The 15902-nt window shown below is 45.0% G+C and overlaps 1 protein-coding gene across 1 annotated transcript in view; it reads left to right on the top strand.

The window, feature by feature from the left end:
• The window catches only part of SLC5A9 (solute carrier family 5 member 9), a 42102-nt gene extending 35270 nt beyond the window's left edge, over positions 1 to 6832 (top strand). Inside the window, exons 13-14 of the mRNA XM_066623261.1 lie at positions 3125 to 3284; positions 6624 to 6832. Coding sequence (XP_066479358.1) covers positions 3125 to 3284; positions 6624 to 6832 — 369 coding nt within the window. The remainder of the gene's footprint in view (positions 1 to 3124; positions 3285 to 6623) is intronic.
• The last annotated feature ends 9070 nt before the right edge of the window (positions 6833 to 15902 follow it).

Raw genomic sequence — 15902 nt, 5'->3', positions numbered from 1 at the left:
ATCAGAGGTTCCACCTGGCCAAGCTGACCCTTGAATCCTCAGGATTGGTTGCAGGGTCAACACCCCATGTGCCATCAGGATGTACCAGATGCCCCATAGTTCCAGTACACTGAATGCAAAGCAGCTGCTCTATTAGTGAGCTATGCCCCCCCTTCCCTGATAGAAGAGGGTTGTTGTTGTTAACACAACACAAAAGCTTAATCAAGCACCAGAAAGGCCTTGCTTTTATTACTGCTGATTGCAGAAAAGCACCCTTTAACTTCATGATGGAAATGCTTATTTCACCCTCTATTGCAGAGTGATTTGCCAAAATATAGGACCAGATGATGGTGCGTGTGTGTTTGAGAGAGAGAGAGAGGGAGATCAGTTTGCGGGGGGGGGGGGGGGGACAGATGGAACTATGGCAGGAGCAGAGGAATTTCCCTCCACCACAGTTGCTTCCTGTGAATGGAAGGGAAGGTGAACAAAAACAGTTTGCTTAGCCCCATCTCTCTCTGCCTTTTCTGAGGACATCACCCATTGTCCCCAAGTGGAAGCTCTTTTCATAGGGCCACCTCCACTAAACCAGCCATTTTTCCTTCAACCTTTGTCAGAAGTGCAGCTACTGTGTTTCTTTTGGTGCTGCAGAGCTATTCAAGAAATCAGCACTTTCCACCTGGTGACCCAAGTTCATCAGGAATGTATGTTCTATACAAGCAGAATAAAGGACCTGCCAGGAGCCTGGACTTTGAATAGCTTTCAGATCTAATAAATGGGTGCATTTAGAGTTACTGCATTAGTCATAGGTACGCTTCAAATAGTTTAAGTGGCTTGTGGCTTCTTCAAAAACTATTTCCTCTTAATGCACCTTTCACCCACCAACAGTCATTTGTGTTTGAGGGAAAATGTCTCAGGGATCCTTTTGTGTCCTCCAACTTCATTACTTTCTAGTTAGATTAAACAAAAAGGAAGCCCCTAAAAGAATTCTTCAGGAAAGATGAGGATCATCAAATCAAAGCAATTTAGCACAAGGTGACAAGAAAGATTAGCCTTCCCTGATGCTCATCTTGGTTGAAAATAATTTAAATAAAGCTATAAATCTTCAGGAGATTATACAACTTTTTATGTCAGCTGAAAAGTGCTTTCTGGATTCTGTGCCTGAAATTCAAAGTATTCAAGCTACTGTTCATTTATTACTCACCTTTTGAGAGTTAACTTGGCAAGTAGAGTTAAGGGGCTAACTATATAGTATGTACCATCATCACACGTGTGTGTGTGTGTGTGTGTGTGTGTGTGTGTGTGTGTGTGTGTGTGTGTGTAAAAGCATGTTTGGGGGAGAGGCTAGAAAAGCAGATTTGGAAAGGGGAACTTAGAGCAGAGAATCAGTATAGGCAGGAAGTTTTTAACTCCCTTCATTCAGAGAAGGCGGCCATAGCTCACTAATGGAGCAGCTGCTTTGCATCCAGAGGGTCCCAAGTTCCATCCCTCACATCCCCAAACAAGGTGGAAATTCTGATCTGATGCCTCCCGCTTCAAGTTGTTCTTCCTATGAAGGTCTCAAAATGAATGTTTTCTTCTATGCCACGAGAAGGGGAAGCAGCTGGAGGAAACTGCAGGTGGGAAAAGGATGAAGTATCTCCCCCTTGCTTCTGCATTTCCCAACGCTGCTTTCAGTGAACAGAAAGATTACATGGAGGCTCTAAGAGGTGCATCTGTGCATAACAGAGGGGAGAGATGAAAAGGACTTTGGCTGAAATCCATGAGCCCATTACCCTGGAATCAATTTCTAAAAATGTTTACTCAGAAGGAAATCTGTCAAAGTTCAGAAGGATTTACTTTCTAATACACATGTTCAGGACTGAAACCTAAGTAAAGTCACACTGATGTACATGGAACTACTTACACTTGATGTAAATGGCTTGCAGATAGCGGCTTCTCCCCTGGAGAAATGATTTCTCTAAATGGATAAGAGGCTGCTTTCCAAGAGGGTCAACAGCAAGTCTGAACTAGATCTAAATAAAAGGAGTAGGAAATGATCTCTGCCAGACTGGAAAAGGGAGCATCTAAGAAGCCTCAAGCATGACACCATCAAATCTTATATACCAAAATCTTAAATCAACAAAGACTTCATCTGACTGACTCTTGTCCACCCGTGTCTCAAACAAAAGCACCGCTACAACTTCTTAGGCTAGAGGTATAATTGTTCTTTTATCTATAACAGTCTTTTAACAATCTAAGGGTCCACTCCTAAAACATGCACACCGCCGAAGCAGTAATGCCAAAATGGCTTGCATTCTATCCTAGGGGGGGGGAGTTGTGGAGGAGGTTTCCCTTACATTACCCTGACATTCATTCCCTTACCCAGGGATAAATCTTCACAGTGCAGGTGGGTCAGCTTGATCCTGTGCTAGCAAAATTGCTGGTGCAGGTCCATGTGGAACCATGCTGCTGGATTAGGACCAGGAAGAGGGTAAGATTTGGCAGGAACCACTGCCACCAAACCTGCACCCTTCCCAGAGCTGATCTGCCCTTCCCTGTCTCCATTCTGTCTCCCCCTGCTTCCCCCATTGCCTTACCTGCATCAGCAAGTCAGTGGTGCTCCTCCAGCATGTGGGTGAAGGCTCTGGCCTTCCAGCTAGAGCTCTGGCAGTGCCATTTATAGTGGCCCTTCATGCACAGTCGGAGTGGTTTCTGCAGCTGCCGTAAGGTGGCTAACACTGGTGGAATGCTTGTTCTAGCAGTGCTAAAGCTGTAACTTTCCTTCATACCTTTGTCCTAGGAAGAACTAGTGAAGCTGCACTCTTCCTCTTGAACCTGAATCATCTTGCTTGAATGGAGGAGCATTAGAGGTTTGGACAAATCCACCTCAGCTCCTTAGTTCCCTAGGCCATATGAAGCCTTTCCACATGTTTAGTAAGAGGAGGTCACAATTACATGCTATTAAGGGTTCTTTCAGTGCCAGTAGCCGAATGCCCAGTCCACATCCAATATGTAAAGTGATATAGTCATGGTTCTTTTGCCTGTCTTTGCAAATATGGCTAGATCTGATCTTCATAGCATGCACACAAGGAACTGTTAACCACCAAGCCCATAGCTGTTATATAATGTTCCTGTTCTTTTTTCCCCTTTGCAACTTACTACCCAGCTTGCTCAGCTGACATGGTGGACTAGATACCGCAAGCCGCCTGGAACAGACTTCGATAACCACATCTGTCAAAATACAGAGCTGACATCCAAGGAGGGAGAGAATCAGTCTGATGCAATTACGCTGGAGAATGGAGACTTAGACAATAAAGAATGTGAAGGTATGTTGCCACTGTTTCCTAGCTATATATATGCGCCTGTGTGTTCATATACATAGATTTTCTAGGGTCATGTGAAAGAAAAGTGAAAGAGTTCCCATGCCACCAGGTGGTCCTAGCAGCTTTTTATGCATATTACAGGAATGATTTATGAGTGCAAGCTTGTTTCCGTTCATGAATTCTCCTGTCTGGGTCATTTTGGATTTTATGGCCATAGTATTTCCATGGTATAGCGCAATCCTAACAATGAGTTAGGAGGGTCACAAATGTGCCATAAAGCATGTTTGCGCCTCCTCGGGAACAAGTCGCACCAGCGCACAGATGTGTGCTGGCACACAGAGGCTGAAACTTGCGAGGCAAGTCTTGCATTGGCCAAGCTTGGCTGATGTAAGGCTCTTGGGTGGGCGAGGAGGAGGTGGGGAGGAGGCAGGAGGAGATGTTCCGGGGTGGAGAGAGGGCTGGCTGATGGCGGTTCCAGGGCAGGCAGGCAGATGGGTGGGCAGGGAGCAGGAGGTGGGATTGGAATCCGGCTGTTAGCCTGTTCCCAAGCAGCGCAGAGCGGCTCCAAACCACTTTGCTCTCAGACTTGTGCCATCTCTGGAGGTAATGCAAATCCAAAGAGACCCATAGGGGCTGCAGTGGTTTATCCAGGGGTAAGGGGAAGAGTTTCCCCTTACCTTCAGCTGAGCCACTTTGCAGCCCTATCTTGCACTGGATAGCTTCAGGCTGGTTTGCCTGTTCCAGCACAAGATAAGATTGTGCCCTTATTCTGAGACCAGAACAAGGAAGGAAGAGTGCCAGATTCAGAATATGGTGACAGATATAAATTGAAAGCATACGCCTACATACTGATTTCATACCCAAAGCCAAGAAGAAAGAAGCATTGCATGTTTGAAAGAAGCTCTTTGCCAGTAATGTTAGTGCTTGAGGGTGTCCAAAGATCTCATTTTTCTAAAGAAATATCAGATTCTATATGTGATGGCAGATGGCAGATTAGAGACATGGGCTTGTAGCTTGTTCACAATACAGGAGGATAGTCTGACAGTTTCAAAACAATCCTATCAAACAGGAGTAATCCTGAGGTTCTTAAGGCTGAGGGCTCCACGGGGCTCCCCACACCTCCTGAAGGCCGCTGCATCACCCTAATTAAAAAACCCCATTGCCCCTGACAGTGGTGAGGTCCTGTGTAACGCAATGCTGCCTTCGCCCCTCCCCTGTCAAGACTTACTCCAGGAGACTTGCTCCTGAGAAGTTTGAGAACCAATCTAACTGAGGGCACAATCCAAACCAACTGCATTCTGCGGTGGGGAGGCAGTCAAGGGGGCCTCCTCAAGATAAGGGCATGTTTCTTATCTTACCTTGGGACTGCATTGTGGCTAGGTCAGTGCTGGAAAGTTGGTTAGGATTGCACCCTAAGTGATAAATTCAGTGTTGTGAAAAAAATCCTATTTATAATGTTTTCGTAACTTTCTCTTTAAAAAATGAATAGTGGGGTTTTTTTTTTCATAAAGAGTATAAGAGAGAGGTCAGGGATGCCAACGATATTTTTCCAGAATGGAAGTCATCCACTATTTCTCACAGCCATAGGAAAACTGGAACCATTCCATCTATACTAGCCTGACATCCTAAGAGGAAGGATGGATGGAAATGAAATGTGTAGAAATGGTGGTTCACACTTTTCCTGAAGTGTTCTCTGATGTTCACTGTCACCCTCTGAAAACTGAGATCTAGACCCTGAAATGCAAAAACATGTTTCTAGTCCTGACCAACTTCCCAGGAGACTGTTGCTTCAATCCTGACACTTATAACAGGAAGGCTTCAATCCTAACCACACTTTCCTATGAGTAAGCCCCACTGAACAAAATAGGGCTTACTTCTGAGTAGTCCTGGTTAGGATTGTGCCGGAAGACAATTAACATTTCTACTTTACATACTGTTCATGAGGACTGACTTTTTCCATCTGCCTTCATTTTTAAAAGATGCTCTTCTGTCTGTCACTGACTTTGCTGAGTTCTGAGCATAGTGGTTAGTTCATACTGAATACCACTGGTTCATAGTGGTTCATGGCATGATTTCTCTTTTCAAGGCTTGGTGTCTTTAGTGTCTTTTCAAGGCTTGGTGTCCCAGAATTTAGTGTCTAGGAATTAAGAGCCAATACCAGAACACAGTTTTTAATCCGGGTTTTGATATTGGGTAAAAGAAGAAAGAAAACCTCAGGAGTCAAGCAAGGGGAATTGCACTTTTGACCTGTTTTGCAAAAGTGCAAAATTGCACTTTTGACTCATTTCCTTATTTTTGAGAACCCCCAAAGAGTCAGTTCTGGTCAGGGCAGGCTCATCCATGAGGTCAACTTAAGCAGACACCTCAGGCAACAGATTGGGCGGGCATCCATGATGCCATGATGTGTATGTGCAACCTCCTGATTTTAGAAACAGGCTATGTCAGAATGCCAGATGCAAGGGAGGGCACCAGGATGCAGGTCTCTAGTTATCTGGTGTGCTTCCTGGGACATTTGGTGGACCACTGTGAGATACAGGAAGCTGGACTAGAAGGGTCTATGGCCTGATCCAGTGGGGCTGTTCTTATGTTCTTCTCCATCACTGCCCACATACTTGCCTTCACTGCTCCTGTTTCACTCTTTGAATTGAAAAGGAAGGAGGAGACAGAGAGGAAGAGCAAATGCAGATGGGAGGAGAGTGCTGAGATAGAACACTGGAGAGTAGGAGGAGCAGAGGCTGGCACTTCATTCATGTAAGCAAGGACAGCATGCCATCTCAGGACAGCATGCCATCTGGCATGCCATCTCAGGTGTCAGGTCTTGGGCCAGCCCCGGGAAACAACTAAAGAATGATGAGTGGACACCACACTTTTACCTTTGGGTCTGACAGGTGGATTGATTCACATTTGGAGCAGCTGTTCAACCTGACGTTTTTAATTATTTGTCCCCTTTGTTTTCACACGAGCTAACTCATCTGGCCTTGCATCTGTTTGCAAACAGCTATCTTGATGATTAGGTTATTAGCACTGACAGTAAAGGAAATGCAACATCTTTCATTCAGAGGCGTAATGAGGCTTTTGGTCATGCGTTTATGCCATTTTAAAAGCAGTGAGCAAAATAGAGTTGGGTTTTCCTTCTCTCTTGCTTTGTCTACTCAGAAGCAAGTCTCATTGTGTTCAATGGGGTTTACTTCCAGGAAAGTATGTATGAGATTACAGCCTTGGTTTGTAAACTCCTTGGTGCAGAGACTTGTTTCTCATTTCTTATATTGTAAAATATACATTAGTACTACTTTTAAACACACAGTGCTTAACAATTTCTACCCCCTCCCTTTTTTCCTGTAGAAGTGAAGCCTTCTTGCTGGAAGAAAATGTATTTCTGGTTGTGTGGGATTTCCACCAACTCCAAACCCCCTTTAACCAGGGAGGAAGAAGCAGCCCTTCAAAGGAAGCTGAACAGCATTGAGGAAGAGCCACTGTGGAAAACTGTCTGCAACATCAATGCTGTCATTCTCTTGGCTGTCAATGTCTTCCTATGGGGTTTCTTTGGATGAGACCTCAAAATGAATTGGTGAACTTGGCTTGATTTAGAACAGATATGAGCACGGCTGAAGGAATCAGAGAAAACAAGTTCCAAATCTTGAATCAGAACATGGACCTACACACTGGCTTTGAGCAGATTATACGGTCTCAGTTCAACTAATAAAAAAGGTTGACCTGCTGCACAGGTTGTTGTGATGACTAACAAAATAAACCAAAGGAGCTCTGTAAGTGATCTTTGCTAACATTTGCTTATTTTTCCCCAGTTCCATGCTTCCAGAAATGCAAAATTGTTCCTTCACAGAAATATAAACACCAAGCTTAACTTATTACAACAGGACTTCAGGAGGAACATCCATATGAACTTTGAAGACTCTATAGCAGGGGTGCTCACACTTTTTTGGCTCGAGAGCTACTTTGAAACCCAGCAAGGCCTGGAGATCTATGGCCCCCCTCCAGCTGTGCCACCACCTCTGAGCATGTGCAAAGTGTTTTTCCCCTCGCCAGACTGGGTGCCCCGCCCCCTCCAGCTACGCCACTGGCTGGAGGTGCTCCTGAGCACGTGCAGAGCACCTTCCCTGCACGGGCTCGCCCCCTCCGCAGGGACGCCCTGCCTGGCCCGTGCCGGGAGCCCCCCGCCTGCAGGAGGACCGGCAGAGGAGCAGGTGGCCGGGCTTGCCCTGGCAGCCCCCTCCCCACAGGGTGCAGAGGGAGGGACCGCCTGGTCCAGCAGCAGGTGCAGGTGCAGCAGCAGCAGTCACGCCTCCCAGAGCGGGCGGGCGGGTGAGCAGCCTGGACCACCTGCTGCCCTCCCGCAGCCCCCCGTGCTCTGCCTGCAGGGACCCCGCCGCCCACTCACCTTCCAGCCCAGGGCTGCGCCCAGGCCACCCTCTACCCTAGGAGTGGGCTGGAGAGAGGGGCGCTTCCTCTCACAAAAGCTGCACTGTGGGGAGGCGAGGCGACTCGAGGCTCTCTTCTCCCTCCCCCCCACCCACCCTTGTTCGGCGGCCTGCGCTGCCGCAGCTCCAGCCTCTCCTGTCCAGCCCGGGCGCTGAGGGGGAGGGTGTGCGAGCGGAGCGACAAACGGCGACTGCGCTTGCTCTCACTTCGTTTTTCCGCCCACCCCGACGCCCGGTGAGAGTCACAGAGTGCGCGCACACCCTTGTCGCACTCTAGGCTGCCCCTGCGCAGGCTCTCAGAACCCAGAAGGCGGCTCTTCAGCGCCACCTGCTGGCCAAGCTGCGGAACTGCAGGAACAGCTGGAGCAGCTCCGCGATCGACTCATTTTGCCCTCGCGATCGACCTGTCAATCGCAATCGACCTATTGAGCACCCCTGCTCTATAGCAACGTCCAAGTGTCCTTTGGTACTACAGACTCAATGAATATCTTGCTGTGTAATGTTTTGTGGGCCAGGGCCTACTTAGTCACATTTCAAAGTGAACTCTTGCCCACAAAAAATTACACCACAATAAATTGTGCTGCAGGATGCTTTGCCTGTTTTGCTATGATAGATGAACAAGGACTAACAGCCCAATCCTGAGTTGCCCAGAAAGCGGGACTGCTGCAGCGCCAAAATGGCCACTGTGGCATCCAGTGTGCAACTGGGCAGTCCACATCGGCTCCTTGGGAGAAGGGAACTTCTGTCGCCTTCCCTTGAATAAGGGAAGTAGCCCTGAAATGGGGCTATTCGATTCGATGGTGGATCTTGAGCTGGAGCAGAATTGGAGAGTCCCATGTCAGGCCATGCAGCCTGACAGCTCCAGTCTGGGTGACTGTGAGGTGGCATAATGTGGGTCTAGTGCCGGAGCTGGCCCAGTGCGGGCTTGCACTGGGTTAGGTCCAGCGCTGGGCCCATGGTAAGGCCTCACAAATGTAGTAGTAAGCCAGTGCACACTGTTCAGGATCTGGCCCTAAGCCCGCAAAAAGAAGTGCAAAATGCACAAATGACAAGGCAGCTTTTAAAGCAAGTCATACACTGTCATTAGTTTCAAGTCAATTTCATTGTTTGGAATGGTATTTCCGCAGAACTGTAGGCAAAAGCATGACTTCTATGCTGAGCAGGTCCCTATTTGAAATGCTAGAGGGCTGGTGTCATTCAGGGTAGGCAATGCTGAGCTAGACGGACCAATAGTCTGACAGGCTAAGGTAGCCTTCTATGTTCCTCCCCACAAAAACTAGCCAAAAAGCAAGCCACAACTGCATTCATTGGCATTTTTCTGCACATTTGTATCGATTCCAAAACTGGTGAGAAGACTTCACTGAAAATACTGGTTAGGCTGCAAATCATAATAACTAAGCTGGCAAGCTGGTGAGAGGGTGTATATATGCATATGCATTTATGAATGGACATTGAAATTAATGGGACTTAAAATGCATTGGAATTTCATTACACCTAGCACTGGATTGCAGTTATCTGTTCTAAAACAATGAAGGGAAAATGTGAACCATTATGTGTAAACTGGAAGGAAGTCTTATCAGAACATCCACAATTCTCATCTCCTAAGAAATGGTGGAACAGGATCACATCTTTATCTGCATGTATGAAGGTACTTCCTTGCTTCAATCCAAAAACGGCCAGCAGTTCATGGAAGCCACTTTCTCCATGTGCACTGCTTTTGTTGGATGGGAAAAGGGACACTGCAATAGGGTTTATATTCATGAATCCACATGGTGATCTTTGCTAGCTTGTTATTAGTAAGAACATTTATATGATGCTTTTCAACAAGAAGTTTACAAAGCAGTTTACATAGCATCATGATGATGATAAAAACAAAACTAGTTCCCTATCCCAAAAAAAGACATTAAGGAGACACCAGCACACAGCCATTGGAAAAGAAACTTATGCCAGGATGAACAGGGATAATTGTTGCCCCCTCCAAAATATAAGAGAACTGCCACTTTAAAAAGTGTCTCTTTGCCCAAGTAGCAAGTGTAAGCATCCCTAAGCAGATGTTTGTTGTGTTCAGTTCTAATAATGCTGATAACTCATTTGGAAGTACTGAAGCCTTCCATTTCATTTCCAGCAGCTGATGGTCACAATCCCAACTGACAATGCCAGGCAGTACACTGGTGGTCATCCCCATGCATACAATTCTGACAGATCTGTGCCTCTACAGAGCCTGTAACTGTGCACAGGAATGTGTGGGTCAGAGCCTACGACTAAAGAAAGCATTCATTTCTTTTTCCATGCTTGCACTTCTCCAAAAATGAGTTGTCAGCACTGTTGGATCTATATAACCACAGTGTGCAGAGATTATGGTAAAACAGCCCTATCCTAACTGAAATGCATTGCCTCAATTGTAATTGATATACAAGTCCATTGGCAGTAGACATTTTTAATGATGTCAATACGTACTTTTTTATTAATCTTCCCTGCTAGGGCTGTGTTGATCAGCAAATGATTATCATTCATTTTCCTGACAAATCTATCAAGGTCATTCATTACCGCTCCACAAAAAAAAAGATCGTGTTCGAAACCAAGATTAATGACTTGCTGTTTTCTTCTCAGGCTGCTGAACAAAAGGAAATGAAATTAACAATGAACTCCTACGAACGTGTCACTATGCTAATTTTCTGGGGAAATATTTTAAAATATTATTGAAAAAATACAGTGCTAATTTTAAAAATATCTGCTGGTCTAGACACTTTTTGGGGGGAACAAACGGGAAAAGAAGATGCATATGGGAACTGGATAGCAAGTTTGCAAACCAGGCTTCATCCCTTAACCCTACCTTATCCAAATATTCAGAATATACAAAGGAGTTGATAAAATGACTTTCTCACCAATTAAGACACTCAACATTATTAAACTGCAATCCATTTTGTCCAACACCAAGGAATTTCTTCCATTCTCGTTCATTTGAATTTAAAAGGCTTTAAGCTGACAGAGACTATCATCATCATCATTACTCATGGCAAACCTGAACTTTGTTCAGGTAGTTATACAGTCCTGGTAAGCAAGAATGCCTGGTGATTGTTAATCAGCATTCCAGAGTGTTACACAGTTAATAAGTAGTAAAACAATCAATGGCAAGAGGTCTCAAATCTTGCAGAAGAGACCAAAAAAGCTCCACTATGTACACCAGAAACACAACTGCAATTTATTCTGGGATGTCATGCCAGTATGATCAAATGTGAACATATTGCACCCATCTACACAGGTGGGAACCCTGCTCCAGTCAGGCTTCTGAGATGCATGTGGCACTTTAGTGCTGCTGTAGCTGATAGGGGGGTCATCTGATCTGAGCCAACCAGGAATCTTTTCTAAGAATGTCTTGGTCACTGCCCCAGAATCAGTCTCCAGCCACAAGTGCTAACATTATGAAAGCTTTATTTTGGTTAGAAAGGGCATAGAATTAATTCCATTCGTTCTTGGCCCAATCCTCATGGGAACTTGTGCTGCTGAAACAAGCACTCTGGCAGTGCAAGATCTTTTATGATGTCACAAAAAGGGACACCATTTCACGCAGCAGGGTTGGCATGACAAGTGTTGAGCAGCCATGGTGGCATTCCAATGGCCCATCCATGATCCCTGGTCCTGGTAAGTCAGTGCAGGGAGGCAGGAGGGATGCAGGGATAGGTGGAAAAGGACTAGAAGGGGGAGAGAAACAGCAGAAATCAGAGCAGAGAAGGCAGATCAAGACCAGGAAGGGGACGGTATAGGAGGCAGAAGCACCACTAATACCCTATCCCCCTTCCCCAGTCCATTTGGATTTGTGCCAGCTATATAGCTGACTCTAGCACTTTTTTCAAGGAGGGGGTTTCAAGTGGGGGTCTTCTTTTTTTTTTCCAGTGTGGTACCTAGTAGTAAAGGGACACCCCTATTCTCCCTTGGAAAGGCTATAAAAACACACATCCTTGGAAAAGTGAAGCTCAAACTACTGTGAGGTTGTTTTTTTAAAAATAAAACAAGTTTTCTGCAGCACATTTGGAAATTCTCCTCTAGTTCCTGTCAAGGATTGAAGACATTTCCAGACGCTCAAGCTACCTCTTCAGCAAAACAGGACAACTGTTCTACCTTTTGTTTTGCCTATAATTGGCTGTTTTAAAATGTGAGCTACATTCTGCAACAAGCCCTGTCCACTTAACATGCGGGACTTGTAACGGCCTCAGTCAGCGCAATCGTTTACATCTGTTGGAAGAAGGAACATTCTGTTGGTTGGTCTGGCAAGCAGTGGTTTCAATTTTTTATTAACCTACAGCCATCGTCTCTGAAGACTCACACACAGGCATAAGTAAGATTACAGTTATAATTTCTTTGGGTCCCGAGGGCTAAGAAGTTTGAAGAACTTTAAAGGTTATTTAAAGGGGGGGAAAGGGAAAGAGACAATTGAGGAAACTGTGATTTACTTTAATATTGCAACCACAACAATCTAAAGTTCAGCACTGGAACTTGGCTCACATGGAAATGGTGCTGTTTGTCTTCTGTTGCTCATTTCCAAGGCATGTTTTTAGGTGCCTTGTAACATGATGCTCCAGATCTGATGCCACAGGAACATACTTATGTCGACAAGCATCGCCTTGGATCCGGCTTTTTGTGCACGGTTGGCTCAAAATGAGCATCATTTGGTACAGTTGCACATCATAAGAACTCAGGACGTTGCCTTATCCTGAGTTGAAACATCTGTCCAACTGACTCAGCATTGCTTCCCGTATTAGCAGCAGCCTCCCAAGGGTTGCAGAAAAGAGTCTTTTCTAGACCATCCAGGAGAAGCTGGAGATTGAACTTAGACCTTCTGAGTGTGAAGCTCATGCTCTAAGCTAAAGCCCCACATCTGATCATGCAGGTCTAACATGGGGAGACAGAATGAATCATCAGCATAGGCACCTGAGACAATGGGGACAGAATGAACCAGGCAAAAGCAGGCAACAGTATTGCATATCCTAGGTTTCTTAAAATGATCATTCAGAAATCTCATGTGGCGCCCAACAGAACACATGTGGAGAATCCTCAGGAAAAGTAAAAATATTCTTGAAAAGCTAGATGCCACATCTCCACATTTGGGTGCCTTGCGGGAGGTGTGGATGAAACCTCACATGCTGCATGGCTTGTAAAGGTCTTGTGCCAATCTCCATCATATGAACCAATGGGCATGCATGTAGTCTGAATAACTCCTGATAAGTCCACTATGGGGATCAGAAGCACTGAAACATGGTGTCCAATTCCCAAAATTAGCCCATGCAAGATAAGTCCACTCCCCTGTTCCACCTGACACATCCTCCCCAAACCGCTGTGTGCAAGGGGATTGAGTTTATATCAGCAGCTGGAAGGTAATCAAGGCTATATGATGAAGAAGAAGCTCCTTTCAGGAAGGAATTTCAATAAGGGAAATGTTAGCTTTCATGGTGACAAAAGGCACCTGTTACCTTCTGTTTAAATCTTATCTATCGTAGATACTCACGTATAGTATAGTGAAATTTTTGCCAAGTAATCAAGCTCCAGTTCTCACTTGGCCTTATCTCCGAGTCAATCAGAGGGCAGAGCCTTTCAGCTCTGAACAGTTTCCTTTCTCAGCTGAGCTTATGCTCAGCTCAGGCAGGCACCTTGTTAGTTGCTATAGTTGCTTTCCAGGGACATTCCAGCCAAAGTTAACCTTTTGTTCTCCTTCCTTCTGCTGCAGCCTGGTTCTGCTTGGCAAATGCTTGCAAAGCAGGTCTGTTTTTTTGAAGCACCAGGATGGGACCCTCCTTCCCAGGCTACAATTCAGTGTACCATTACTTAAGAATAACACCCATGAAAAGCAGTGGGCCTATTTCTGAGTAAAAAGGGTTGCAAATATCTCATCTCTCTGCTGTGAATTGAATTGCACACTCTTAGTTATGTGTTATGGGTTGTATGTTGTATGTAGAGCTTCTGGCTTAACACACCAGACACCTTAAAGGTGGATTTGATTCATGGTTCTCCTCATGTCCACCTTAAAGGTGGATTTGATTCATGGTTCTCCTGCAGTGGTTCCCAACCTTTTTCACTTGCATATCCCTTGGCAGCCCATTTCCATAAATTGTACCCTTCATATTAGCAAAATGTTTGTAATTAATAATACAAGCCTTCATTCTCCTCCATATGAAAGCCCAGACTTGATGTATTCATCACATATTTTTTCATCTGTTTGAAGAACAGAAGACTCTGCCTTTGCAATGTTTTGCACCAGAAGTGTGCTGAGAAATTCTGGGTGACTGATCACTTTTCATATTATGTTTCAGCTTTTTTACTGTGATGGTTTTCAATCAATGGTTCAGAGATGAATTGATGACCAAAAACTAGCTATTGGTGGGGCTTTCAAAGCCAACTAGCTACCTCCCTTCCTGCCTTGCTAGGCATTCTGGAGCACAGCCTGCCTTTTGCTGCCATTATTTCATTCTTTTTCACTCACCCCTTAAGGTCCTGTTGAGTGTCCCTGGGAGTACGTGAATACCAGGTTGGGAACCACTGTTTTACTGGTATGTAGTTTGCAGTGCGCTTACTCTGATAGTGTTTACAAAAAGGTGGTGAAGACCAGAATTTAAAAAAGAATAAAAATGTATCTTTTACTATGTTTTTAATAAATTAGAGACTACAGTTCTTGGGTAACAATTAGTGGTAGGTTATTTTTCAGGATCTGGCCTCAGGTAAAATCAGACAAAACTATAGTCAGACACCCCCCTAAGTTTAACCCCCAACTTTTCCGAGGGTCTTGCCCTCGACTTATCTGTGGGGTCGACTTATAGGTGAGTATCTGCTGTGTGTGTAGGCGGTGGCACAGCAATTTAGAATCCATACAACTTTCCAAACAGTATCTTAATCTCCAGTCCTGATTTCTGGTATTCACACTAGAACATTCAATTGCTCTATCCACTGTGCACAAGACACAATTAAGAAAGGAAGTCTCCTGTGCAGACTAAGCCGCTGCTTTGATTGGCCAAATTATCGTAGATTATTTAGAATGCAAAGCCCTGGAGTATCTTCCAGCAATTTTTGTCTCTTTGCTATTTTATCTCCTGACAAGTTTCCCAAAATAGAAGAATGGGGCACAGTATAGCTGTGCAGCACTGCAGCCAAGTTGCTGCCTACACAAATGCCAGGAAGAGAAGCTAAATGAACCCTGAGCATATGGTGCTCTGCTGACAGAGCTAAGAAACCAGTTCTGCATGAGCAGCGAGGAACATCTTGAAGCACACAAGACATATGTGTTTTCGGGGAAAGATTGAAGTGTTTCATAATAAAAAAGGACAAAGTGAAATACAAGTGCGATATAAAATTTTAATTAAAAACTGGTTTCACCCTTCAACGTGACTAGGCAATATGCTTCACAGATGGAGTTCATATTCTAAGTATTATCCATACCAAAAAAGTAAATGAGACAAATAAAGTCTTCAAAAATGCCACCGAGGCTAAGATGTATGCAAACACTCGGCAATTGTGGAGAAAACAAGGCAAGCAAAGAAAGCAACCTTCTGTCAAATGTTTACTGCTGGGGAGCTGAAAAAGACCGTCCACACCATCAGAGCCTTGCAATAATTGCAACCCACTGAAGTCCCCCCCAGACAGGGCCACCACACGCCTGTGCCAGCCTCCTGTTTATGCCATCTATATTAATTACAATGTGACCAGATCAAGGCTAGCATGCTAGTTTCCTCTAAATTCCAAAACCTCACCAGTCAGCCTCTCATGTCTCTCTAAGATGAACGATTATAGTATTATAAACACAGAACACCTTAAATATTTTTTAATACCAAAGTCCACTCCATCTAATGTCTTACAGGTAACCTAGTCTATTGCTCAGAGAAGTGGCTGTTACCGACTTGCTTAACATGAATAGAAAGAGGCTCAACTAAGAGCTGCATAATGCTAATTGCTGCCAAAGCAATAATAGGGATGTGTTGTCAAAAATATCACAGCTTAGGCCCAATTCTATCCAACTTTTCAGTGCTGATGCAGCTGCAGTGTAGCCCCGGGGTAAGGGAAAAAACTTTCCTTTACCTTGAGGAGGCCTCTGTGACTGCCTCTTCATTGCAGGATGCAGTGCACACCATGTTGGCACAGCTGCATCAGCGCTAGGAAGTTGGATTAGACTGGGCCCTTAGAGTTCTATAGTGGGGTACTG

This window comes from Tiliqua scincoides, chromosome 4 (assembly GCF_035046505.1).
Source record: "Tiliqua scincoides isolate rTilSci1 chromosome 4, rTilSci1.hap2, whole genome shotgun sequence".
NCBI classification, from domain to species: domain Eukaryota; kingdom Metazoa; phylum Chordata; class Lepidosauria; order Squamata; family Scincidae; genus Tiliqua; species Tiliqua scincoides.
Note: the sequence above shows the minus strand (reverse complement) of the source record. Positions and strands in the feature narration are given on the sequence as shown.